At 42.4% G+C, this 26,937-nt stretch overlaps 1 protein-coding gene across 4 annotated transcripts in view; it reads right to left on the bottom strand.

The window, feature by feature from the left end:
- The window catches only part of tns1b (tensin 1b), a 210,939-nt gene that overhangs the window by 86,086 nt on the left and 97,916 nt on the right, over positions 1–26,937 (bottom strand). For all 4 annotated transcript variants that reach the window (XM_030757953.1, XM_030757954.1, XM_030757955.1 and 1 more), the window contains exon 3: positions 22,662–22,699. In XM_030757953.1, the coding sequence (XP_030613813.1) occupies positions 22,662–22,699 (38 nt within the window). The remainder of the gene's footprint in view (positions 1–22,661; positions 22,700–26,937) is intronic.

Below are 26,937 nucleotides of genomic sequence, written 5' to 3'. Positions count from 1 at the left end.
TTCCTCACAGAGACATGGAGGTTTGATAAGACAGAAAGTAAAAAAGGAAAACAACCTCCCGGCCGTCCTCGTGGAATACTGGCTCACACACACACACACACACACACGAACATACTTCACATAGTGTTCACATGGATGCTCAGCCATACGGACACTAATTGCTGAATGTAAAATGACACTGTATCCAAAAATGTTTCAATGTCTCGCGTCTTTTTACCATGAAAATTTACCTTCTTACATGATCTGAAAGCTTTAATCATAAAGAAATCTGACATACAACATTTTGCTTCTTTTTTTCCATGTGAATCGTGTTAAAAATACTCAAATTTCTCATTAACAGATATCATAGCACAATAAGTGTGCATTACTTCATATCTGGTACAGTTTAATGAATGCTGTGATGGTGGCGGTATGGGATAAGATGCATATTTCAACCAGTTTTTGGACCAGCTTTCGGTTTGCCAAACTCTAAATCATTAACTTTATCCATCCATCCATTTTTTAACTGCTTATCCAAACAGGCCCGTGGTGAGCTTGGAGCCTATCCGATCTGTCACTGGATGGGAAGCAGGGTACACCTTGGACACTCCAAAGAGGCAGGCGACCATTCACAAAGCAAAATGTGGAAACACGTAGCAGCCAGATAACATGCAAACTCTGCACAGAAAGGCCTGACTTCACCCACCGGGCTAAACATAGCTTTCTTGCTGTGAGGCAGCAGTGCTTACCATTGCACCACCATGCTGGCCTCGTCTAATCAGAAGCTGGTTCACCAAATCTGGAGGAAAACTTGAACAAATCAGTGATGCAATAAGTGACCGCAGAAGTTCAAAGCTACGGCATCTTGTCGAAGGCCATTACACGTCAAAGTCAAGAACCAAGTCCAAAGCAAGCTCATAAGACGATCTGGAATTCAAATCTCCAGACATGACCTCATCAGTCTTCTCTCATATCTACCGTACAAATAATCTGAAAGATGTCACAACTATGAGTTTCAACTCAGCGCTGCAGATTAAGCATTAATGAAATAAGAAGCAAAGCACTGACTTTTGGGCAAAACTGACATATCCTGAGAATGTTTACGATGCTTCAACGAATGGTGGAGGAGAGGCATAAAGGCTGAGGAAGAGCCAAACCATCCAGCCTAACCTGTGCATGCAGGAACATCAGGGAAACAAAAGCTAAATACATTTTTCAAGACTCCACATGTGGCTGAGTTCCCCTGGAGGAGCCACATTCAATAAGCATCACATTGCTTTGAGGCCAAAACAAGTCCGTGTTTGTGAGATGGTGCCCTACAAGGGTCAGTTAAGGACTTCGATTGGATACCCCTAATATAAAGCTATTATTTTCATACATGGATAGTGCTGCCATCCTGGAAAATGGGGAACGGTGTCATTTGGTGATCAAAAAACCTAAAGCCGCCTGCCAAAATAAACCCCCCAAAAAGAGGCTGGGAAAGTGAGCAAAATGATTGGAGGAACAGCTTATTTTTTTCCCCCTCTTCCTTTCTCAATACGTTCCTTGACTATGAAACTACCAATGCTTCAAGAAGGGGCCATTATACTAGGCCTCCAGCTTGATTGCATGGAGTCATTGGAAAGATTAGCCGTCATTAAATGTTCCTCTTTTTGGGGGTATTATAAGGAGCCCCTCTATTTAAAGAGTACTAATCTGTAGCGTCCTCAGGAAGTCTAAAGACTGCTGGCTCCAGTTACCAGTCAAACAACATGGAAAGAGGATTGCAGGCAAGTTCTTGAGAGGACAACACAAAATGAACCATTGAACCAATTGAGCTTTCTAGCCAAAAATAAATGCATAAAGCTATTTTACAAACTGTACATGATGCACAGAAGGGCAACTGGAGGAAGTGGACGACTGTGTCCATTGGTTCTTTTATCTATTCATTTTCCCCCAAGGTGACGCTATCTTTTCTTTTCTTGTGTTTAGTTACGGTGTAGAGTTGTACTGCATCACAGGCAGAGATTTTGTGAAGATGTCAAGTGCTGTAGAATAGGGTTTAATCCCGGGATCCGGGATTCCCGGGAAATGCGATCAGAACCATTTCCCGTTTCCCAGGAAACGTTAGACGGGAAACCGGGAAAAAAGTCGCGCGCGTCGATTTGACTTTCAGAAAGAAAAGAAAGCTTCAGAATGTTAAATTTAAGGAAATATTGAGAGAAGGGTTCGTTTAATGCGAAAAGCATTATTCTTCATTTCAGGCACGTTCAGCCTCCGTTTAAGGCTTCAGCCTTCATCTCAAGCGTTTTAATAGAGATATTACACAGTTGTACTTTTTTCCTCTTTAATTTGTTGAAATCGTAGGCAATGTGTTTACCCTAAGGTATTTTGTATTATATAATTTTATATTATTATATATTGTTATATTGCATTATATAGCCTATAAAATATGCCTGCCCTGAACAATAAAGAAATATCTGTTTAACTTCGAGTGTTTCTTTTCCTCGTTTGCAGCCGCTTACTAACAATCATGAATTAGGATACGGGCCTAATGTGTGAAGAAATTATCATGAAATAGATTGCTTTAACATATTTCGCTTTTAAAATGGAGTTGAGTAAAATGTATATTTTTTAGGCTATAAGGATTGGCCAGTTATTCAAAAGACGATTCACAGCGAACCTACTTTAACCCTCAGACACGGTGTTATAAATTTGCTGTTGCCAGAATGGCAATGACCAAGTCGTAGTGCATTACTCAAGGCCCTGTGTTATGCCATATTATAGTGTAGTACGGTAGTTAACTTTTCAATGACTATTACAGCGTTCCACTGGTGGAGATATAGCGCAACAGATGTCGCCACGACAGCGTGGCTGAGCCATTATCAATGCTGTGTGGAGATGAACCGTATTGTTTTGCACCAGCAGTTGTAAAATAGCTTGGTATAATTCCATGTACAATGGAGGAATATTCGAATTATATTTGTTAAGGGAGTGTTGAGGAACGATACAACACCGCATAGCTCGAGCACTCGAATGTCGAGATGTAGGTTTTATTGCGTTAATCAAGCCGACGTTACCCCCTACTGGGCATAACAGGACATAGCTGGAAAGCTACCTCTACAATATCACAATAGGTTAAGCCCGACACAGGCTACAGAAGGCCTAATTAAAATAAAAAAATAAATAAACTTTTTCCCGGGATTCCCGGGAAATGGCTCGTCATTTCCCGGGATTTGATTCATGTCATTTTCGGGAAAAATATTAAACCCTACTGTAGAACAAAAGCACCAGTATGGAAATCAACATTTCCATGTTGGACAGGTTTCTGTGCTAAACAGCTACCCAGAGCCCCAAAGCTACCAGGAAGTCAGCCGTCACATCCAGCTGGCAACCTCTAATGCTGAAAAACAAAGCCAATATGGAAGTCACCAAAAACTGCAGTTCCTTGAATGTCCAGTTGAGGCTGGCTCCAAAAGCTGGTCGATCCTCATAGACTTCCAGATTAAAATGCCAGATGGTTGGTTGTGGTGTTGGTGCTTTTTTTGGGAGCATTTCAGTAGAATAATGTGCAGTAAAGCCCATCAAAGAAGTCTGTACTCCAGTTTTCTTGTATATTATCTGTATATTACTTAACAATAATTAGCAGCTAGGCCTCCATCTGAACCAGACCGTTTATGAATGCAGACATAGCCTACTGAAATATTTCAACACATCACCCAATCATAATACACAAGTTTATATTAATAACTCAAAAGAAAGCTTAAAAACAGGTGTGTTTTGGTCCAAGCTGGTGGGCCGATGGTCCTGAGCTGCTGAGCATCTACGCAGTAAATTCAAAAAGGAGGTCCACTGTTCATTTTAACTGCAACATTAGTCTGCGGATATGGTCTTTCATACGGTCTTAAAACACCTTCCTGTGAGCCTATGACAGCAGTTTCTCATATATGCCAGACGACCTGCTAAGCAATGACAATAAGTGAAACATTATATGACGTCCTTGATAAATGTGAAGCTTTTACTTGCTCTCACTGGAAGCTATTAATTATACTAAAAGCCCAACAATAAGGCATGATGCTTTGGCATGGCTATGGATTATTTATGTTGCTAATGCATTGCAGGTTTGCAGTATGTGCCAACATTGAGCCCTGAGGACTGAGGGAATAAATAAATTGCTGTGTGCACACATTGCAGTTCAAAAGAGCATTTTGTGAGCATGAGAGAGGGTGCATTAGTTCTATTATAATACAGCAGACGTATTATGCAATGTATCGATTTAGCCGATGCTGGATATGCAAACTTCGTACTGTACTTGAGTGTAACATTGAGCATATTTAAAAGTGGCTCCTGGCTTACATCAGAATGCACCTTCATGCCCTTGAATAAAGGGCCAAAGCCAAGTTCTCTCACTCTCTGGGAGTTCTGCACAGTCACAATCGATATCAGTAATCAGTAAAATAGTAAACACAAGAAACAAAACGCAGTAATGTAGGAGCTGAAGCTGTGTCTGCAAGAACTGACACACACAAACACACACACACACACACGCACAAAAGAAAGATTACATCATCTGAAGAGCATGAGAATTCACACTGGTGGTTTTTTATGGTCCATGAAGCACTGCCTTATCCCTAACCCTAAACACACACACACACACACACACACACACACACACACACACACACACACACACACACACACACACACACACACACACCTTCCCAAGTTAGCCAGCCAGTCCTAAGTTCCTATCTCATGGCTGCATGTGTGGTTTGGTGTGTAACTGTGGTTAGAATTGACTGTAAGAGCGGGCTGAGAGAGGCTTTGGCAGACTGGCAGACAGTAATGATGAAAAATGTCTCCACTGAAATCCAGTCCGGCACTGGCTTCCAGCCAGTGGATGTTCGCCATTCCCACACAACCAGGCGTCACGGGTAATGCCACTGTTCAGGCAAGACAATGCCATGTTACACGTACTCCGGCCAAGGAATGTTTGGGTTACACATCCTACAAGTTATTACCATTCTGATGTCACAAACTGCTCGCTACAGCAAATCATTTGTAATCAGTATTTTGCAGTTAATATTGTTTTAAAGGAATGTGTGACAAACCACCACAGAATTATCACACAGGTCTGCATTCCCCGTAATCTCTTAAGTTATTTAACTTCTTTTAGCTTCTTTCATTATTTTGGTTTCCTCACTTCAGGTCACCGGGCAGTCTTCTTCTGCTTGTAGAAGACGACTGCCCGGTGACCATGAGAATTTAGCAGGTAAAATGAAAGAAAGCTGCCCTCTGGAGTCGGACAGTTGGACAGATAAAGGCTCATATCGTCCCATGACTTCTCTCATCTCAGGTAATTTTACGTTACTGTTGAGGAACAAAGCCTGTTGCTTTGTTCCTCAAATTAGTTTATTACACAACGGAGGTTTAAATGGAATTCCTTTTGGGAATTCCACTGATTTGCTGTTTATTGCTGATTCTTCCCATTCTAAATGTTTACCACTGTAAGACCTCGTGCACATTTTTGCCCAAATGTAAATTTAAGACCCCAGTTATAGTTGTGCTCAGCTAGTATTTGTGTTCCAAAATTATGGAACAATGTGCAATTATGTGCAATCCAATTCCCAAAAAACTATTCTACAGTACAAGTATTGGAAGACTGGATCTCTGTGGTTACTGAAGCTGCGATGTACCAATTAAAGGTGTTGGGCCAACACGTGCAGCCAGAAAAGCTTTAATGCTCCTTGCCTTTGATTCTACATGGGATGAAGCATCATTCTGCCAAAAGATATTCCCCCATTTTGTGTTTTGATGATGATGGTGGAAAAGTGCTCTCAAACACACTGATCCAAAATTTCCCACAGGTGGTCAACTTGGTGGAGATTTGGTGACTGTAAAGGTCAGACAATGTGGAGAAAGCTGGGGGGTTCACAGGGGTCATTTTAGACTTTTGTGGACACATACAACTTTTCCAGCAGTGCACAGCTGGTGCTTTTTTTTTTTTTTTTAAATGGCCACTGTTGAAAGGCTGCCAGACCCAAAGTCGGAACCTCTGATGCCAATGGATAAGGGAAGGGACGCCACAAAAAACTGGTAGATGCTGCCCACATATTGGATCCAACATTAAAAATCCTTCTGAAATTACCTCAATATCTGCTAATAATATCACTGGTTCTCAAATCTGTCAGAGCATGGGCCAGTTTTTGAAAGGCACCAAGGCTGCTCATCAGCACCAGCCCTGTGTTGAAGGATAATAAGTATTACTGGACTGGTTCAACTATGCTGAGCATACAGTACCAACAACAAACAGTGATATCACATATTAAAACAGCAGCAGCTCCACTGGACTACATTACAAAATGTATCAAAGGGAACCTACTGTCCTCTAACTATGCAAAGACAACGGACATTATATCCTCCTGAAAGACGCGGAATCTGTTAAAAATCCAAACACCCACACAGCGAGGGTGGACAGGGCAAAGAAAAATCCCAGCTGTCAATGAACAGCGTGACCTTGCAAATCTGTTCAAGAATATGCTCAATGTTTTCACACTAGGTCTTTATCCTTTTTTCTTCCAAGTTTGAAGCAAACTGGAGGCAACTGTAACTCCCTCTATGTGTGCCAAAAATTCCCAAAGTGCAGTTGGGTTTTCTCACGCCTGGGGTGATTATTTCTGTGGAGCAACTTTAGCAAGGTCCTATTGTGAAACAACTGCAGCAGTCAACACACACAGAGAGAGACCAGCACTGAAAGCATGAAGATGGTTTAAAAGACATATGAAGTCCAATTTTTATAAGTGAGAAGAGAAGAGAAGAGAAGAGAAGAGAAGAGAAGAGGTGAGAAGAGAAGAGAAGAGAAGAGAAGAGAAGAGAAGAGAAGAGAAGAGAAGAGAAGAGAAGAGAAGAGGTGAGAAGAGAAGAGAGAAGAGAAGAGAAGAGAAGAGAAGAGAAGAGAAGAGAGAAGAGCCACCATCTTTCCAGCTGTGACCATGGGCCACCAACCACAAACATGGTTAGCCAAGGAGACCACACACATACACAAGTACTACAGAAGCAAGCAGTGCTTTACATTACATGACGCAAACATTTACAAATACTACACTAATACAAGACGCAATCATTAAATTACATGCTCGTTAATGCACGATCCTGCCATAGCAGAAGGAGCTCGATGCAAACACACACGTCTGAATTCACTCTGTACATCTACAGTAAATGCAAAGGTAAAGAAAACAGAGCTGCTTCAGTGCAGCGTAACGCACATGGAGCTGACACCTATGTCAGGTTCAAGTACATGCCCGTGACAACTTTGTTTCTCTGTACCAGTCAAGCAATTCCACAATGCAGAAAAGCAACACACACACACACACACACACACACACACACACGACAGACAGTAGACAGACAGTGGTCCTCTCAGCCACACTCCTTACCTGAAACACTGCGGTGGCCATCCTGTCTTAGTGTGTGTGCGCTTTTTGTGTCAGGTCTCTCTGTCTGTCACTCTTTGGTTTTCTCTGCCTGGTTTTAGTGCTGCATCGTCCTTTGCCTTCACTCCCCCCCCCCCACCCCTCCACCCGTGTGCAGCAGAGAGGTTTTTCTCTGTGCTCCGACCAGATGGCTAAAAGCTAAATCCACTCACTGTTACCTTGGTGCGGTGCAGAGCTGAAGGAGTGTGTGAGAGTGTGTGTGTGAGTGTGTGTCAGAGAGAGAGAGAGTCTGTGTGTGTGTGTTTCAGGCTTCAGGCTAATAGGACTGGTTAGCCTCCCCCCCTCACTCCTCCAAAAAAATGAGCATAAAAATGTCTAAAGAGTCTTAATGTGAGCGCGCGAGTGAAGAGAAGTGCAGCCGAAGGCAAATCTTAACATCCCACAACTGGAGACGGCGCAGTGCAGCAGTCGGCGCTGATTAAGCAGGCAAAGTGTGGCTACGGGCTACAGCTATTTCCCCTCTCTTTCACTGCCTGGGTTTTTTTTCTCCTCCCTCTTGTTCAGACCATTTTCACCCTCCTCCCAAACGGGGAGACACATGAGTAACGAGAAAGGAGGAGAAAAATATTGAAGTCAAATTTCCCAGGGAGATGGGGAGGGAAGAAGAGGACATGAGATCGGGAAACAAAAGCGCGGCTCTTTCCTTGCACCGTCTTTTTCTCGCTCACACTCCATCACAAGCTCATTCTTCATTCTCTCCTTGTTATCAGCTTCTCGAGTTACAGGTTAAATATGAGTCGTCGCCCCCCCCCCCCCCAAAAAAACACCCATCCAGATCTCCACCCCCCCCTCCCCCCCACCCACACCCACACCCACTCTACAGCTGCCCACGAGAGGGAAAGTACCATGAATGAATCCATTGACTTCAAGACAAAGTCAGACAGTGTAAACAGCAGCCAGGAGCTCCATATTCATCAGTCACCAGCTCACAGAGCCACAAAATCATGTAGCTTTGATTCCAGGAGTTAAACCCTGTCCTAACACGCTGATATCAAGATTTAAAACATCATTCTGAATACAGGCAATCAGAAGACTGCATCCACTGAATAACTATAAGCCTTTCAACTAATTCCTGGAGAATTAACTGGAAAATTACTCATGTTTTACATATCGTTCCTTTAAATTTGTCAAATTAAATAACTTGAGTTTTTAAAACTGCGGTGTTGACAAAAAGTGGATTCCAGTCGAGGCCGATGGATTAACTTAACCACATCACTAACTTTGTATAATTTACACAAGACAAAATAAAAAGCTCTTGACCCCTAAAGTAAGGTGATCCAGTGAGTTTGGTGTGTAATGCAAATCAAGCCAAAGTTGTTCTGAGTGATCACCTTCATCCAGTGATGAAATCTTTCTGTCCAGGTGGGAGAGGGTATTTCAAGTGCACGTCGAGTCTGCAGCGCACATTTTGTCCAAACCGGGATGCATCACCACGGCAACCAGGAAAAAAAAAGAGCTTTACAAGAAGTGCAACCGCCGTATTTCATCCCAATCCATGATCTTTTTCTAAACCTAACAAATCAGCTGTTAATGTCTAACCCTACATTAAATTAATAATGTATTAAAAATAATACAGAGCCATGGGGAGGCTAGAGCCTTTCCCAGCTGCCATAAGGCGAGAGAGGTGGGGTCCATCCTGGACAGGCCCCCACTGCATCACAGGGATAAAGAAAATGGATAGATTAATTAAAAATCAGATTTTGGTTTTTTGTTTTTTGAGCATTAAAAGTGGAAAATATCAATTTCACAACATTTCAAAACACATAATCATAATTTTTTGTTGATGTCATTTTAATGACCCGGGATTGACAACCTGGTTGGTGCAATTAGTCCAGCAATTAGTATATATATATATATATATATATATATATATATATATATATATATATACATACCCACACACACATTTTGTTAGCAGCTGTTAACTGATTGTCTCATTTTGACCACATCAGACTGATTTATCACCCAGCATTTTGGCTAAAAATGGTAAAAACTGAATTAAAATATATCAGATGACTTTAATCTCACCTGAACTCATCCAAGCTAGTCTAAGTTACAGCACTTCTCACAGCCTTACAGTAAGCGTGCCATTTTAATTTGCTCCCACAACATCGCTGGCTATTATCCAGTAGCAGACAAAGACGCTTTGCTTGGTACAAATTTGTACCACATTAAGGATTATGTCTCAACATGGAAAGAATGGCCACCGTCTTTGATGTTGCTCGGAGGTAATTACATGGAAAGCAGCTCTGAAGAGCAACACCTCTAGCTTGAAGTCGTGTTCACCAGATGTCAGCTCAGTAAGCGTTATTTAATTCACGATTAATGACAAGGCGAAGGAAGAAAAGGAGGGCTGCCAAAGAGCAGACATGTGGTTCACGGTAACAAAACAACATGTTTGTTTATGTGAGACAGTCACCTTCATTGTAGGGACAGGGTTTTAAACCGTGGGGAGCGGGAATTCCCTGTTCTTAGCGTCTGTGTTTGTCCGTGCAGCTATGAGTAGATTTTTGTGTTTCAAGGCTCACCGCAATGCAATGGTGCAGACCACCAGTTTCATCTCTGTATGCCGGGAACTGTAAAGCACGGGGAAGTTATCTGTCTGTGTTTGAGGCTGATATGTTTCTCTTAGTCTGGGCTATTTCCTGCGCCCTGGCTTTTATTACCTTCATAATCCCGCGGTTGCTGTCTGTAATCACACCAGCACTGCCAGAGACAACTATCACACAGCCATGCCAATTCTTTTTTTTAGGAACTGAGATCACTTGGTCTGTCTTTCACTCGTTTTTGTGGGACACATTAAGAGAAGAGTCTGGGGGTCCTCTACAAGAACAATTTCCTGAAATTACTGGTGAATTTTGGGCATTTTATGAAACTGTTCTTAATTTTATGAAGAAAAGTTCACTGCTGAACACACATCTAGGCATGATTTCCAAAATGTGAGACTATCGTGATGTGTCACCTGTTTATAAAGCACTTAATAAACCCCTGGATTTAAACAGCTCACGTGTATTAAAGCAAGATTTCTGCTCAGGTGCAAAACTTTCTGCACGTTTAATTATGGAATCCTGAACATCTCAGCTACATTTTTCAGGCTGGCTAAAAACAACAACAGCGACCAACAACATTGGCTTAAGAATAGTCAGCAAACACTGAAAAATTGTGGCTCCCAGCTTGGTTTTTAGTCAGATCTCCTCCATCGTGTTGTTTCTGACTTCTTCAATCTGCTGTGCAGCAGCTGATCAGATCAGAGCCCACTTACAGATTACATTCACCGGCCACTTCATTAATTACACCTTGTTAGTACTGGGTTTGCAGACGCCCCCAGTGTCGATGGACATGGGCAGCAGCAATACTCAGGTAGGCTGTGAGGTTTAAACAGTGCTCACTAAGAGGTCCAAAGTGTGGCAAGAAAATATCCACCATACCATTACTCCACCACCAGCCTGACCTGTTAACACAAGGCAGGATGGATCCGTGCTTTCGTGCTCTTTTGATGTTACCATCCAAATTTTAAAGCAGAAAGGGAGCCTCATCAGACCAGGCAACAGTTTTCCAATCATCTGTTGTCCAGTTTTGGTGAGCCTGTATGAACTGTAGCTTTAGTTTCCTCTTCTTTGCTGACAGGACTGACACCCGGTGGAGTTTTCTACTGCTTCAAGGTTCATTGTGTTATACACGCTGAGATGCTCTTCTGCACACCTTGGTTGTAAGAATCGTTATTTGAGTTACCGCTGTCTCAAAGTAGTCTGACCAACAGCTCGAAGCAGACTGGCCACTGTCCACGAGCCTCTGGCAACAACTAGTTATTTTATCCCAGAGAACTGCCACTCACTCAGTGTTTTCTCTTTTTAGACCATTCTCTGTAAGCCCTCGACATGGTTGTGCAGGAAAATCCCCGTAGATCAGCAGTTTCTGCCCGTCTGGCAACAACAACCATCCCACAATCACAAAGTCACTTAAATCATCTTTTTTCCCCATTCTGATGCTCAAACCTCAGCAGGTCATCTTGACCATGTGCACAGGGCAAATGTAAGGAGTTGCTGCCAAGTGATTGGCTGATTACATGTTCCCATTTGCAAGTTTCTATTCATAACCTGAGACTAAAGACTCATTGATTTAAAAAAAAAAAAAAAAAAAGCTTGGTAAATCGGTTTTGCTAAGTAAGCCCTTTGCTTACTTCTTTTATGTTTTTATTGGGAGGGGACAAATTCATGTGTACAGCAATGATTGTGAAAGAATGAACACACCCATCAGCAGGTCACCCCTGTTTTTTCATCTGATTTGTCACCATGTGCGATCCTCACATTGAGTGATAATCAAAGACACATTAATGGGGAGACCAAATGTCTTGCCCAATGAATGAGAGGGGCAGAAAAAAAAAAGGTGGCTAGAGCAAGAAGAGAAAAAAATAGAAGATGAGCAGTGCCTAGGAGAGTTACAGACAGGAACAGAAAGAGGGAGAGAACACTCTGGGTGAGGTCCAGTTTCATGAGTCTGACTCAGGCTTTCCCAAGCAACGTCAGGGGCGAGCAGCTCTCAGTCCCCCAGCGGCCAGTGGAACGTTTCAGCAATGCCCTCGCAGCTTACAGACCAGATTTAACATGGATTTTTCTACTGGATGGTCATGATTAGGCAAGCAGGAGCTGACATGGGATGGAAAAGCTGTTGCCTTGAACCAAAGGACGGCCTACAGATGTATGGGTGGGGAACTTGAACAGCAGAAAGTCTCCAAACTCCTCGAGCATGTAATAAAGAAGCATCCTCCAAAAAGACACAACACTGCCAGCTGCTGCAGCACTCAGAGATGATTAGAGACCCCGGAAAAAAAATGGTGCAGGCTCAGCAGTTCGTTCTCTGTACAAGAAGGGGCAATGAAATTAAACATTCATCACTCTCACTTACTTCTTCTATACCCGTCTCCTTCTTGCATTTGGCACGTTGCTGACATTCTTTCCCACAGCTCTTGATTACTCCATCATGCTACAGCTGGGCGTTCCTGTTTGTTTTCTCTGCTGTATCTATGTGCATGTCGCTAACAACCACTTACTAAATGCATGGCCATAAGCCACTGGTCCTTGTGTAAGCCATTAGCTTACACATTGGAACAAGGAGAGATGACAGATTGTGACAGATATTGGTCTTCAGTAAGTGCACAGATCAGTGATCAGCTTTTTCCTTTTGATATACATTTGATTTCCAGTAGCAACAACTTCTTTTGTTTGTCAAAGTTAAAGTTGAACATCTAGTTTTAATGTCTATATTGGATTAAATGAAGATCTATCGCTTGACTTACTCAAATTTAGCATTTTTCAGCTCATTGTTTTGGTTTTACGACCTACAATTTTAATATTGTGGGTGAGAAACGTGCTAATTCAGCTCACCATATTAGCTCGAGCTGATTTTGTGTTGACCTCTCTTATTCCCACTTCCATGTCGTCAAAGCACGGTTGTCTCACAGTTACACGCAAGGTGTCCCTTGATTTTGGGGCCATGACTCATGAGGATTAGGCAACAGCACGCTTATAAAGGACCCCTGGGTGTCACATTTGAATGCACAGGCTGAGCGTCATTATTCCACATGCAGGGTTAATGTTGGGTAGGGGGCACATTTTAATACAACTGCAATCTACACTGCCAAAAATATTCACTCAACTACCATCACACACACACAAACCTGGGTAACATCCCATTCTTAATCCATGGGGTTTAATATGATGTCAGCCCAACTTTTGCAGCTATAACAGTTTCAGCTCTTCTGGGAAGGCTTTCCACAGGTTTAGGAGTGTTTATGGGAATTTTTGACCATTCTTCCAGAAGTGCATTTGTGAGGTCAGACACCGATGTTGGACGAGAAGGCCTGGCTCACAGTTTCCGCTCCGATTCATCCCAAAGGTGTTCTACCAGGTTGAGGTCAGGACTCTGTGCAGGCCAGTCAAGTTCTTCCACACCAAACTGGCTCATCCGTGTCTTTATGGAGCTGCTTTGTGCACTGGTGTGCAGTCATGTTGGAACAGGGAGGGGCCATCCCCAACAGCATGAAATTGTTCCAAATGTCTTGGTATGCTGAAGCATTAAGAGTTCCTTTCACTGGAACTAAGGGGTCGAGTCCAACTCCTGAAAAACACCCCCACACCATAACCCCCCCTCCACCAAATTTTATACTTTGCACAATGCAGTCAGACAGGTACCGTTCCCCTGGAAACCGCCAGACTCGTCCATCAGGTTATCAGATGGAGAAGAGTGATTTGTCACTCCAGAGAACATGTCTACACTGCTCTAGAGTCCAGTGGCGGCGTGCTTTACACCACTGCATCTGACGCTTTGCATTGTGCTTGGTGATGTAAGGCTTGGATGCAGCTGCTCAGCCATGGAAACTCATTCCATGAAGCTCTCTACGCACTGTTCTTGAGCTAATCTGAAGGCCACATGAAGTTTGGAGGTCTGGAGCGACTGACTCTGCAGAAAGTTGGTGACCTCTGTTTACTGTGCCTCAGCATCTGCTGACCCCGCTCTGTGATTTTACGTGGCCTTCCACTTTGTGGCTGAGTTGCTGTCATTCCTAATCACTTCCACTTTGTTATTATCCCACTAACAGCTGACTGTGAAATATTTAATAGTGAAGAAATTTCACAACTGGACTTGTTGCACAGGTGGCATCCTATCACGGTACCACGCTGGAATTCACTGAGCTCCTGAGCGCGACTCATTTTTTCACAAATGATGTAGAAGCAGTCTGCATGCCTAGGTGCTTGGTTTTATACACCTGTGGCCATGGAAGTGATTGGAATGGGAATCTTTGTCTCTAGATATCTAGATTTGGTTAGGTTAGGTCCAAACACCAATAATGCAAATTGCCAGGCACCTGAAGAGACGTTTTGAATCCCTCTGTGAGACCCTCAGCTGAAAATGGCAGGATTTGTCACCCTGTGATGAGAATATGTTGCGCTTTCACACATGCAGCACACAACAGGAGGTAGTCCGTGCAGCACGGAAAATACTTGCTTTGTGTGAATTTTTCAGTGACCTAAAAGTTGTTTATGAGCGCATAAAAGGCCAAAACGCGTCGAAACAGCTACATTTGTCTTCTCCCAGGACTGCATTACCTGCTACTGCTCAACATGTCTTTATGAATACTGAATTTTACTACAAATATTTTCTTAGTAAAATATACTCATCCTCATGACATAAAAATCAAGTAAAAATCCCAGTGAAAATAAAACCAGAGAACACTGCTCCTTATACCAAAATTGTACTCAAATTAGAAGCCATATGATTTATCCCATGATTGAGCTGTTATGTTCCTGCAATCGTTTGTGGTCATAAGGAGGAGAACAGAGTAGCGAGCATGTGTTCTGTCCTGTGACTGCTAATTCAATTAGCCTCAGAGCTGCTGGCTGGTTCTGCATTTGATCAGACCAGGAGCTGTTTTTTTTTTCTTTTCTTTTCTTTTCTTTTTTTTTAAGTACGTGCACACACCACGACCAGTACAGGAATGCTTTGGTCAGGAGCCCACCATTTCGTGTTTGCCCTAACAAGTGGGCGCACTCAGTGTGTAGCAATGATATGACTTTGACCCGGCTTCTTGTGTTTGTTTCCTTAACAGAGGTTCACCCCCTCTCTTACTGTAACTTCCATTTTTCACTCTCTGCAGGCCCGTCACCACATGGAAAACGAAGGAAGCCGTTAATGTTGTCAAAGGGATTCAATACAATGCTTTGAAACTTCCCCTCACTTGGGGTTATGTAATGTCTTACAGCAAAAGCACCATTTTTTTTTTCTTCCTTTGAATGACTTGTTTATCCATTAGCATGAAAGCAATATAAAACGGAATGGATACAGGCCTTTTCTACATCAAGGGGGGGTTGAGCACTATGAGTAAAATACATTTCCTGATGATAATTCAATTTATTTAAATGATCAAAGCGTCTGGAGTGAAACAACACCAGCTGTTAAGTTATACTGCATGTCACCAAGTCCAAAAAATGAACAGAAACATGAAAATGTTATAGAAATTAAAGGTAAAACCACCTCAGCCAGCAGGTACATACTCACTACTGGTCTCACTTTACTAAAAAAAAAAAAAAAAAAAAAAAAAAAAGGGCTCAGTTGTGGTGACACAGCTTCCAGTTTCTGCCTGTGTGATAAATCAGCCCTGTGGCAACATGTGGTATCTACAGGAAGTAACTGGAACAGTAGTCAAGGTTAATCAAGCCAAATGATCCTGACAGCTGCTGTGACTGCTGAAGCAAAAGGCTCATGGAGGGGGATGAAGCTTTAGGACAAGAAAAAAAAAAACCCTAAACTAAAAAAAGACATCAAATGTGTCAGAGACACTCAAGAGACACGGGACATCACCGTGGGAACACCACTTTCCACAGTACAAGTCTTTTTGGGGTGGCTGTAGCTCAGGAGGCAGAGCAGGTCATCTACTAATCGGAAGGTTGGTGGTTTAATCCCTGGCTGCTCCAGTCTGGTTGCCACAGTATTCTTGGGCAAGATACTAAACCTCAAGTTGCTCTTGATCCTTTCAGAGTGTGATTGTTAGACTGAAAGCACTTAGGCACAGAAAAGAGGTGCTTGTGTGATTGGGTGAATGAGACATGCTGTATAAAAGTGAATGCTCGAGTAGAAAAGTGCTATATAAAAACCAGTTTATTTACAGTTTCTTTCCCTCCTCTGGCACAGTGTGGAATAACTCTGAAATCCTGCTACACAGGCTCAGGGAAACAAATTAAAATCAATGAATTCAAATGAATTTGTATTCAAATACACTGATTGTTTCTTCCTTAGGTGAACTTCTGCCTGGTGAAGACAGCTTGAAGGATGTATTGGATGGCTAGCAGCAACAGTCTATGAGGGCTGCATTGTGGAGCAGAGGTTAGCCCTGCTGGCAGCCTGGGGCCTTTCAGCACAGGTTTTCTCCAGGTTCTCCTCCAACAGTCCAAAGACATGCATGTTAGGTGTAGGTGTCTAACTCCACATGTGATGACCCTGTCCAGGGTGTGCCCCACCAATGACAGCAGCTCCAACCCAATGATTTGGATAAGCATTTGGATGGATGGATGGATGGATGGATGGATGGATGGATGGATGGATGGATGGATCTAGCCCTGTGAATCTGGTTAAGAAATAGTGGTGCTTTGAACCAAATGATACTCAATAACCAGAGTAGGTAGGATTAACCCTCTGGATAGCATTCATTTCATGCCAGATGTTTCTGCAGTTAACAGATTTTTCACCCTGGACCCAAGTGATGGACCAGCACACCTTAGCCATTTTAGCGAATGCACTGCAGCCCTGACCTCTCACTGATTCATACATTCAGACAATTCACAGACTGCAAGTGTGTGCTGATGTGCGTTGTGTCCGGCCTCCTGCTTGATCGGCACAGGCGCCACCTTACAACCATCAATCTCCAGCTGTCTGCTATACATGTGAAAGGACACATCTGGACAATGTCCAGAGAATCAGATCTGTACAAAATCCAGACCTCATTACCCGGATTCATGTGTGAACAGTTCATCCATATCCATTTAGATGGAAAACCTTTTGATTTATTGGATGTGAGTTCTGAGAATTTCTTACAAAGATTAACCAAATAAAGTAACAATAATCACAAAAAAATCTAAAAAAAAAATAGAAGTAGAGAGAAGTCAACAACAGAACAAGCTCTGCAGACCTGGGAGGTATTCAAGAACTTTGAATTTATGCTTGCTTAGATTTGAATCCAGGATTTACTGTTGAAAGAAGAGCTCTGTAGCAAGTGCCTCTGCATGAAGCTAACCAGATAACTGCTCCAGCCTTTCACAGTTATAGATGCAAACACTGTTCTCCAGGTGAGGAGAAGGCCAGCTGCAGACCTGATGATCTCTCTAAAAAATGCATATCGCATGTGTGGATACAGGTGTTTGGATGTGTCAAAGACCTGGAGGTGATAAATAATACAAGGTAGACTGTTTGTCTTATTTGTAGCCGCCCCAAGAACTTTATATCTCCAGGTGATCGCTCAGAAATGTTAAAAATGTTGAGGAACGGTAGCCACTGACAGGCAAGCGGTGCCAGAATGACTATTGAACTCAGTGCTATGCAGTATGATCCAGAAACTTCCTGGAAGGGAGGATACTTATCTAAGAAGCTCAATGCTGCAAGTCAACCCACAACTTTTATTATCATTCATGCTTATTTCAATGGATTTATACTCTAAAATGTTTCAGTAGCATGATTCGTGCTTGATAAAAAGGAATCAAGTGTTAGTTAAAAAAAAAAAAAAAGTTGCAACATTCAGGAAAACAAAAGGAGCAATTTGCAGCTTTTCACTTGGCAAACTTGATGAGCCGAATGAGGGCACATCTATCAGGGAGCTGCGAGCGGCAGCAGAGCTCAAACTGACACATGGTGTGCTCGGTGAAAGGAACTAAAAGGGTCACAACCAACAAATCTGAAATAACAAAAGCACACAGTGGAAGTGAGCCAACACAAAGAAACACACGGGTTTTCTCCACAGTTTTGAAGCATGCATTCTGAGAATTTCAGGAGCTGACAAAACAAGTGCTTCATCATTTCAGAGCGGCAGGGAATGAAAGCACCAGTGGAAAGAAAGAGAGAGAGAGAGAGAGAATACTTTCTTCCACTTTGCTTTCTCAGACCTCCTTCCTCATTAATGGTGCAACATGGTGGTTTCCTTCTCAAAACACACTTGACATGCAACGAAGGATCAGTGAAACCCAACAGGTTCTACTAGGCGCCTCAGCTTAGTCCCGACTTTAGGCGCTACAACTCCACAAACAACACGACCGAAATCATAGGTTTAAAGCCGCACAACTACACCAGATAACACATTCCTGTCGTGCTATGAGAATGGACATTTTAGTTATTGCTGTCCAACTTGTCCTGCTGCTGTTCTACAAAGTGAGGTAACTCCACACAGGGAGTAACTTTATGACACTGAGTGTAACGTCCCAAATTATCATGTACTACTAAACATTTTAGCTCAGGTATGTTGATAAGATAGTTTACACTGCATCTCTAACCAGCTTTGAGCATGTTTTGTTCAATTTGCATGACAGCACTACCAACCTAGCAGACTCTGCAGAGTTGCTTTGCCTTTTAGTGACTAGTATCAATAAAGATACAGACTTTAAGTGGAAGGAAATACATTGTTAGCTTGATTTTTTTAATAGACCTTTGTAGAGCGTTATAATCCTAAAACAGCCTTAAGGGGCATCTACACAGGAAGTGATTAGCAGCAATCACACCAAGACCCAAGCAGTTACCCACAGGTCCAGAGTTAATCTTGTCTTGATTTTGAGGGGAGCAATTAAAGTGATGAATACCATTTAAGGGGTGGTTGCCTAGACAACCATAGCCTTGAATGCCACTTGCAACCAATCGTTGGCAACAAAGCGATGCGCGGTGAGTGAATCTCTTCCTCTGTGGACGCCCCTTTATGGGCTATGTGCTGACATTATTTAAGACTTGCAGGTGACTGCTCCTCTTTGAGCCTGGGTCTGATGAAGTTCTCTTCCTGTTAAAAGGAAGTTCTTCCTCAGCACTTTTCCCAAGTCCTCGATCAGAGGGGATCATCTAAATGTTGAGGTTCTCTCTCTTGCTATTTACAGTCCAAAGACATGCAGTTACTGAGGTTAGGTTAACTGGTGGTTCTAAATTTCCCACAGGTGTGAATGTGAGTGTGAATGGTTGTCTGTCTCTTTGTGTTAGCCCTGCGACAGGCTGGCGACCTGTACAGGGTGTACCCTGCCTCTCGCCCTGTGACCCCCCCCCCGCAACCCTGAACAGGATAAGCGGAAGAGGATGGATGGATGGATGGATGGATGGATGGATGGATGGATCTTACAATGCAAAGCACATTGAGCTGACCATTATTGCAAACTGGTGTTATATAAACAAAAAGTTAATTGAATTTACAAGTGTATTTATAATGATTGGGCACTTGTGAGAAATATGTTGCTCTGGACCTGTCCGTGCTGGTTATTTAGTGCCAACAGTACCTCTTTCACATGAATGTGTAATCTCCAGCAGAGTAAAAACTGGACAAACCAACCAACATCTTAAAAACTACCTTGATTCAGGCAACTGAACGTTACCAGCTCTGAAATTTCTTGAGTTGAGGTTAGATTTCCTCTGCTACACAGCCCTCAAGTTCATGAGTATTAATCCCCAGTTGAAAATAGTCCCCATGAAAAACAGCTATTTTTGGAAAGACAGTGTGCTGAACTGATTTCCAGCACAGCTTTCTCTTGATACAATACTCTGTAAGAGCAACTGATGTAAATGGGAGAAATGATTACTATAGACTAGAACTGAAGTCTGAATGTACTCATGTTAGCCAGAGTGGGAGTTTCCATAGCATACAAGCCATGCCTTTAGACTGAAATTAGCGTGAGTGCTTAAGCAGTTTGAGGTTTTACCTTTCCTCAGTGCTTTCACAGTAGGATGGCAGGAAAGTCCCAAAAATCCTGCCTCATATTTATATGAGTAAAAGAAAGGACGACTTGTGAATGAGCCTAAAAAAAATGGAAAGACACAAGCACTCCATTTGGTGCACTTTGAAATCCAGGTCGATCCAATGTGCTGTTTTTGGCTCCTTCCTGTCAACACCCAGAAGTGAAATTTTACTGACAAGATTTAACAAATTTTTTGCATCCAGTTGTGAGTAAACACGCACGAAGGTGGGGACACATTTTGAGACCATTTGTTTGCTGTTGCCAGGTTAAATATGGGCCACATATTATTCTTATCTCCAGATGGACATTTACAACTGTAGTGTGTACTTACAGGAACTGTCCTACCTTTGAGTTATTATCAAGCGCTCAGATTCCTAACATTTTAGTTCATATATGGCTGACAGGTCAGAGAAAAGAGCTTTAGCTGGTTTTCAAAATAAATCAGTCATAAAAAGTGGTCTTGCAGGCCCGACTGAGTGCCGATAGTTATCGTGCTTGACCCTGTCGCGGTCACTCCCTTGTGTTTCATCTCAGGCTTTTTAGCAAATTGCTTCCTGCCAAAGCCTTGACATTTTTAGCTGAAATGTTTAGAAAAGGAAATGCTGCTGTGATTTTTGGAGATGGAAAGTTGCAGGTTTGTATATATAGACACTGGCAGTTTGCTGGGCTTCTCCAACAAATTTGACCTCCGGCTTCCTGAAATTCAAACTTTATCGTGTACTGTGCACTTCCATTTATCACACTTGAAAAATTGCATGAGTTGTGGGAAAAACAGAGGAGAAAAAAATGTGATTTCTGCACGTTTCAGCAATACGCTTTTCCCTCAATAAGACCCTGGATCTAAAGGATATACTTTGAAGGAAGTCAGAGAGCTCATCCCTGACCTGCACCGAGAGATCTGAATCCACAGCAGCGATTAATGTTATTCTTCTGCCTTTGCTCCACCGAGTTTCATAAAATTTGACTTATAGCACTTCCGCATTTGGAGAAACATCTTCACACCAGAGGAACCAATTAATGTCAATAATGAAGCAAAATCTCACAAGAGATCTACACAAAGCACAGATCACTAACTGAGAGTTAGTTATTAGTGGAAATAAGGAGAAAGTATAAATTAAAAAATGCAATAGAGTTTGTTTAGATAGCTGCCTCTTTAGATGGTAAAGATTGATTATTGTAACGAGCTAGCAATCACACACAGCAGAAAAAATGGACGGAGTCACTGTGGTGTCACTTCCTGGTTAGTGAAGTGTCATTTTGAAGCCTCAAGATGAATGGATGTGATAATTGTGGGGTGGATCTGACTTTAAAACCACAGGCTCATGACATATTCTGGAAAATCTTATCGTAGAATGGCCAGAATTTACAAAATGGACTTTGTGCTCTGTTTAATTTAACTTGACAGTAGTGGCTGAGCCATAAAGCCAGCAGGAAAGTGTTTACTGGGTCACAGAGAAAGAGCTGCTTCCCACAGACTTCTACACAAGTAATTTTCAACCATGACTTTTCTGTGCTGGCTTTACTTTTGAGACCCGGAAGCTACAGTGTGGCCATCCTTATCTACCTTTCTATTAGTGATGACAGAGGCATAAGAGATATTAGACGGGATCGCCTACAGTAGGGATGTTGCTCAATGAGCACGAGGCAGCTGCAGGAGTGAGAATTTTTCCAGCATTGCCAAAAAATTCAGATTAAAAAAATCCAAAAAGGCTTTGCGTAAGAGATGACGATGATCTCAATTCATCATTAGATTAAAACCTGATAAAGGCTCCATTTTCTCTTAAATAGCAGTAAGAATATTCCACAGAGATCACTGAACAGTTTTCACAGTAGCTGCATGAGCTTTTGGGAGATGGTGGAAACTTTATATTTTAAATGGGGAACGTCTCAAATCCCAAACCTGTGCAAATAAACCTGAAGCCTTGCACCTGCTGTCCTGTTGGTTTTGGTGAACCCATTCCTGAAACCTTCCTAAAATACTCGCACTCCCATTGTTATAATATTGAAACGCAACAACCAATGATCCAGGACATAGGGTTTATCATTTCAGCCATTTTGTTTAATAACTTTCCACTGGAGACCTCCCTCACATGGTTCACCAGAGCCCCCACCTCATATTCAGCGTGGCCCGTCTGCCCTGCACCCCTGGCATTTCCTGTGTGTAAAACAGAGAGGGCAACGCTGGCAACTAGCACCCATTTCAAATAATGGATACCAGATGAGGGGTGTGTGTTTAGGTATGTGCTGTATGTGTGCAAATCCTGCCCTAAACCCTAAAATGAATGCTGTACCTTTCTAATAATCCTCCACAAACTCCCGTTTCTCTTTGTTTTCCCTCCCATTTTCGTGCTCTTTGCCTCTGCACAACAAGAAGAATCGAGCTCCGGCTCCATCAAGAGGTCTTTTATTTTTAGAACGCGGGGCGATCTCCAAGACACGAGAGCTCATCCAATATAAACATATTCTGGTACAAAGAGTACTTGTTTAGACATTCTTAAGATTCTTTTGCAGAACATAAACTCCCTAAAACTCCCCACCTATCTCAACATCTGCATGTATATGTGCACATCGGCACATCATAAAGAGTGCACGGCTCCAAATAAATAGGGAACAGTCGGCTCTTCTCACGTGCCTTAATGTGCAAACCAATATTCTGATGCATGAAGGTATTAGTAAATACTGTATGCAAATATCTTCAAATATGACAGTCCCCTTTAGTGTTTTTATATGTGCAAATTCTTACCTTGACTTCACATTTCTTGTGGCATGCTACTCGGCACACTGGAAAAAACAGAGAAAGAGAGAGAAAAATAAATTAGCTTCATGCCCCATAAAAAGCTTCTGAACATTATGGAGAAATCCAGAGTGTGTGCTGCACCATGAATGATGATGCTGAGCAGTTGTCAAGCAGGCATGAAAAAGCAAGAGGTATATTCAAATTCCACAGTGTTTGTACTGTGGTCAAAGTCAAACAGCATCTACTGTGAGCAGGCTGACGCTGCCCAGCAGCTCCCACTCCCAGCAAAGGCTTAATTCAGTGCTAACACACAGTAAGAGATCTCATGTTTGTGTCATTGGTTAAATGAATTTTTTCAAGTTAAATCAACACCACTGTGATGGCCTTTTTTTTTTTACTGAAACATCTTGAAATCTACAGATAGGCATCAAAACAAACTCAGCTACACACAATAAAGAAACCACTGTGTGAGTCCTTTCAGCTGTAGCACACACTGTCTGCCCAGACTAAACAGCTTTCAGTGCAATCAGTGATTCAGGATATTTCAGCTGTCTGTCTGCGCATTCATACAACCAGCTACCCTCCAGGGTTTGATTCCTACACTGACCACACAACTGTCTCATGAGGCAAAAAGCTCTCATTTTTCTCGAGGTCTGCAGCTGGAAAATATTAGCCTACTCATTACTACCAAACAACAAGTAATCAAAGTTACTGAAGTTTAAAACAAAGGACCCCCCTTCACCCCCAAATTCCTGCCAACAATACAGTTTTTCCGGGGTTTCTCCCAGATTTTAAAACTACCTCCTGGACATGAGCCTTCCCCTTTCTCCAAGGAAACTCCTCGATTTTTGCTGAATGAATTAGCCGTTATCTCTTGCTTGACCACTTTAGCTTTAGTAAGACTTTAAAATGCACAAGATTAAATAACAGAAAATTGAGCTGCATGCAAATGCTTTAGTTTAACTTCACTATTTGCTCATTAACCAGCACTGGACATTTTGATCTAATGATGAAGAGTCCGACTATGGGGGCAAACAAAGTTAATGGTTTGGTATTAAAGCTTGGATTAAGCTTTTTCACTACAGTAGAGAAAACAAAACAAACAAAAAAAAAAGAATGCAACCACAATCAGCCATATTTATTTATTTGTTGCCATTAACATGCTCAAATGCTGCATATTTTCAACAAGAAAACCTGTGAAAGACTCTGAACAATACATTCATGCCTGCAACCCACAATCTGTTCTGCACAGCCACGCTTTGAATTCACACACACACACACACACACACACACACACACACACACACACACACACACACACACACACACACACACACACTTTTAAGTGGATCCTTATAGCTGTCATCTTTTTAAAACAGCAACTTTACGATGATTGTTTGCGATGCATTCAGGGGAAATGAGTAAACTGCAGTTATAAAAAAATAACCTGGGCTCCGCTCTCCCCAAACAGGCCCTGCACCAGCGTACAGGATTACAGCTGATCATTAACATCTTAAAGGAGATTAAAGAAGCTGTATAACTCTAGAATTTCTGCACAGTTTTCTCTTCTGTCCTCGAGGCCTCTCTGTGGACTCCCACTGGGTCTACCAATAAGGGTCAGCAACAGAGAGCACCTGGACCAGCGGCTCATAAATTGTCAGATTCCCTCGAAGGACAGAAAACCAAAACAGCTCAGCGTGCCGAGGCATAGGCTTTCCAAATAAAGGAGATGGCTGTATGCTTTTACTGGAAGGCGCTACGCCTTATGTAATGAGTTTTTCTTCCTGTCTCGAGCCAAATTCTTCAAAGCAACTGTAATATCTGTTGTGAATAGTTGTCAAGTCATTGATATGAAACTGGGAGGTGGCCAGTCCTAAGACTGTGTGAGAGTCAGACTGTGTGTTTTGTACTGTGTTATGGTGGCTGTCCGGTGCTTTTCTGAACCCTATACTTCCCTCTAATCATGCTTCTTAAACACAATGTTCTCTCTGATGTATGCTGATTAATCATACAGGATATCCCTAAAACTACGCAGTCTTGTGTGCACACCCCTCCTTCCAATAAACTGCACTCTCTGAAAGACAAGTTAATGTTGCACTAAGACTTGCAGGGAAGCAGCAGGCTTACATACAGAGATCATGGAAAGAGAGACAAATTCTCCCAGGTTGATGTGAAAATGATGCAAAGACATATCTTGGCAAGTTCAACTTTAGTGAATGGTTTTGCACTTATGCGGGAGCTTAAACAAATCTGCAATGCAAAACATAAAAAGACAGGAGGAAGGGGGAGACACACACACACACACACACAGAGTAGATTATGCCTGCACAGATGGTACTAGGAGAACACCGTGCAGCAGCTAAGTTTTAGTCTGCTCATACTTTTTAAGGTAGAAACAAACTGCTTGTGAAACTTTTGGTATGTATTTCCCTCCATATACACCAAAAAAAAAAAAAAGACACCCAGCTAACATGGCTCAAGCATAAATGCTACTAGTGAGGGTAGGACACCACAATGATGAACAGATGTTGTCACCATTTCCCCCAACAATAATGGTCCAGTTAGACCTTTGGTCAGATCACTGCATTAAAGCAGTGATGCTAAAACTGTGGGGCAGACCCCACTGGTGTAGCATGGAGCTATTACAGGTGGGGCACAGACATCCATCCATCCATCCATTATCGTCTGCTTATCCAAAGTCAGGTTTGAATAACACTAGTAGTAGCAGGCTAATGGTGTTATTCCAGAAGTCCCTCTCCCCAGCAAATGTTTCAGTTCCTCCAGGGGGTCTCAAGGTGTTCCCAGATGAGATATATATATAATCTCTCCAGCAGGTTCTGGCTTTACCGGGGTCTTTTCCCAGTTGGGCATGCATGAAAAACCTCCAAAAGGCGGGCAGCTTGTATTTGCAGCCTTACTGATCATTACCCAGATCTCATGACCCACAGGTGAGGGTTAGAACAGGTGAGGGAAAGCTTTGCCTTTTGGCTCAGCCCTCTCTTCGCGACAGCAGTCCGGTACAGCGCCTGCATTACTGCAGATGCCGCACCAACCCGCCAGCCCAACTCCTTCCCATCATCGTGAATAAAATCCCAAGATACTTGAAGTCCCTGAATTTTTGGGCAGCCTCTGTGCCACAACCTAGAGGGAGCACAGCACCGTTTTACAGCTGACAATCAGGTGGGAGCTATTAATTTGAGGAGGTAAACAAGAGTTTGTAAATGCTGTTGCGCCACATTTAAGTAAGTAAAATTCAATTTGGGGCAGCCCGGTGGAGTGGTGGTTAGCACTGCTGCTTCACAGCTAGAAGGTCTGGGTTCGATTCCACCTTGGCCCGGGCCTTTCTGTGTGGAGTTTGCATGTTCTCCCCGTGTCTGCGTGGGTTTTCTCCGGGTACTCCAGTTCCCTCCCACAATCCAAAGACATGCAGTTACTGGGGTTAGGTTAATTGATGATTCTGAATTGTCCATAGTTGTGAATGGTTGTCTGTCCCTCTGTGTTAGCCCTGCGACAGGCTGGCGACCTGTACAGGGTGTACCCTACCTCTCATCCTATGGGATAGGCTCCAGACCCCAAGATCTTGGTACAGGATAAGCTGGATGGAAATTCCATTTGGATCCTTTGTTAATGGTACTTTTTTTCTAAAAACCTTTTCTTTAAAAGTTTAAAACCAACTAAACATTAACAAACTGTGAAACAAAAGCTACGACATTCTGTAAATGATGTCTTTGTACTGAGTTGCAGAAATATCAACTGTAGTAAAAACGGGGCAAAGCTGCACTCTCGTGTAATACCACTCTGAGCCACAAGGGGGTGCATTAAGTGTCGCATCCAATCTTTAAGCTTGTGTTACTTAAGTATTTCTGACTTTTTTTCTTAGACTTTATTTTTTTAAACAAATAGTTTAGTTAAACGACATCTTTCAAGTAGCAACATAAAACAAATGTACATGAGCAAAATGTAATGCTGGTTTTACTTCTGGTTATACTGAAACTTTATAAAATAACGCCATACTGCTAATTCTGCAGAGAGTTTTTACATAAAATACCTTTAATGTTGAATAAAAATGATGGGGTGTGAACTCTTGTCCGGCTTCTGAAGTGCCAGAAAAAGTTTGAGAAACAATGCATTAAATTAAATAACTGCATGTGTCCCTTTGTGAGTTCATTTGACTGTCAACTTATTTGGTTATGAAACGGTTTTGATCGAACGTTCTCTTCATTTTTTTTTAGACTGGTATTAGAGGACACCTGCTTTTTGTTTTAATATCAACTTTCCAATA

The sequence above is a fragment of the Archocentrus centrarchus genome, chromosome 21 (genome assembly GCF_007364275.1).
Source record: "Archocentrus centrarchus isolate MPI-CPG fArcCen1 chromosome 21, fArcCen1, whole genome shotgun sequence".
Classification (NCBI taxonomy): Eukaryota; Metazoa; Chordata; class Actinopteri; order Cichliformes; family Cichlidae; genus Archocentrus; species Archocentrus centrarchus.
The sequence above is the reverse complement of the archived record's forward strand: the minus strand, read 5'-3'. Positions and strand labels throughout refer to the sequence as shown.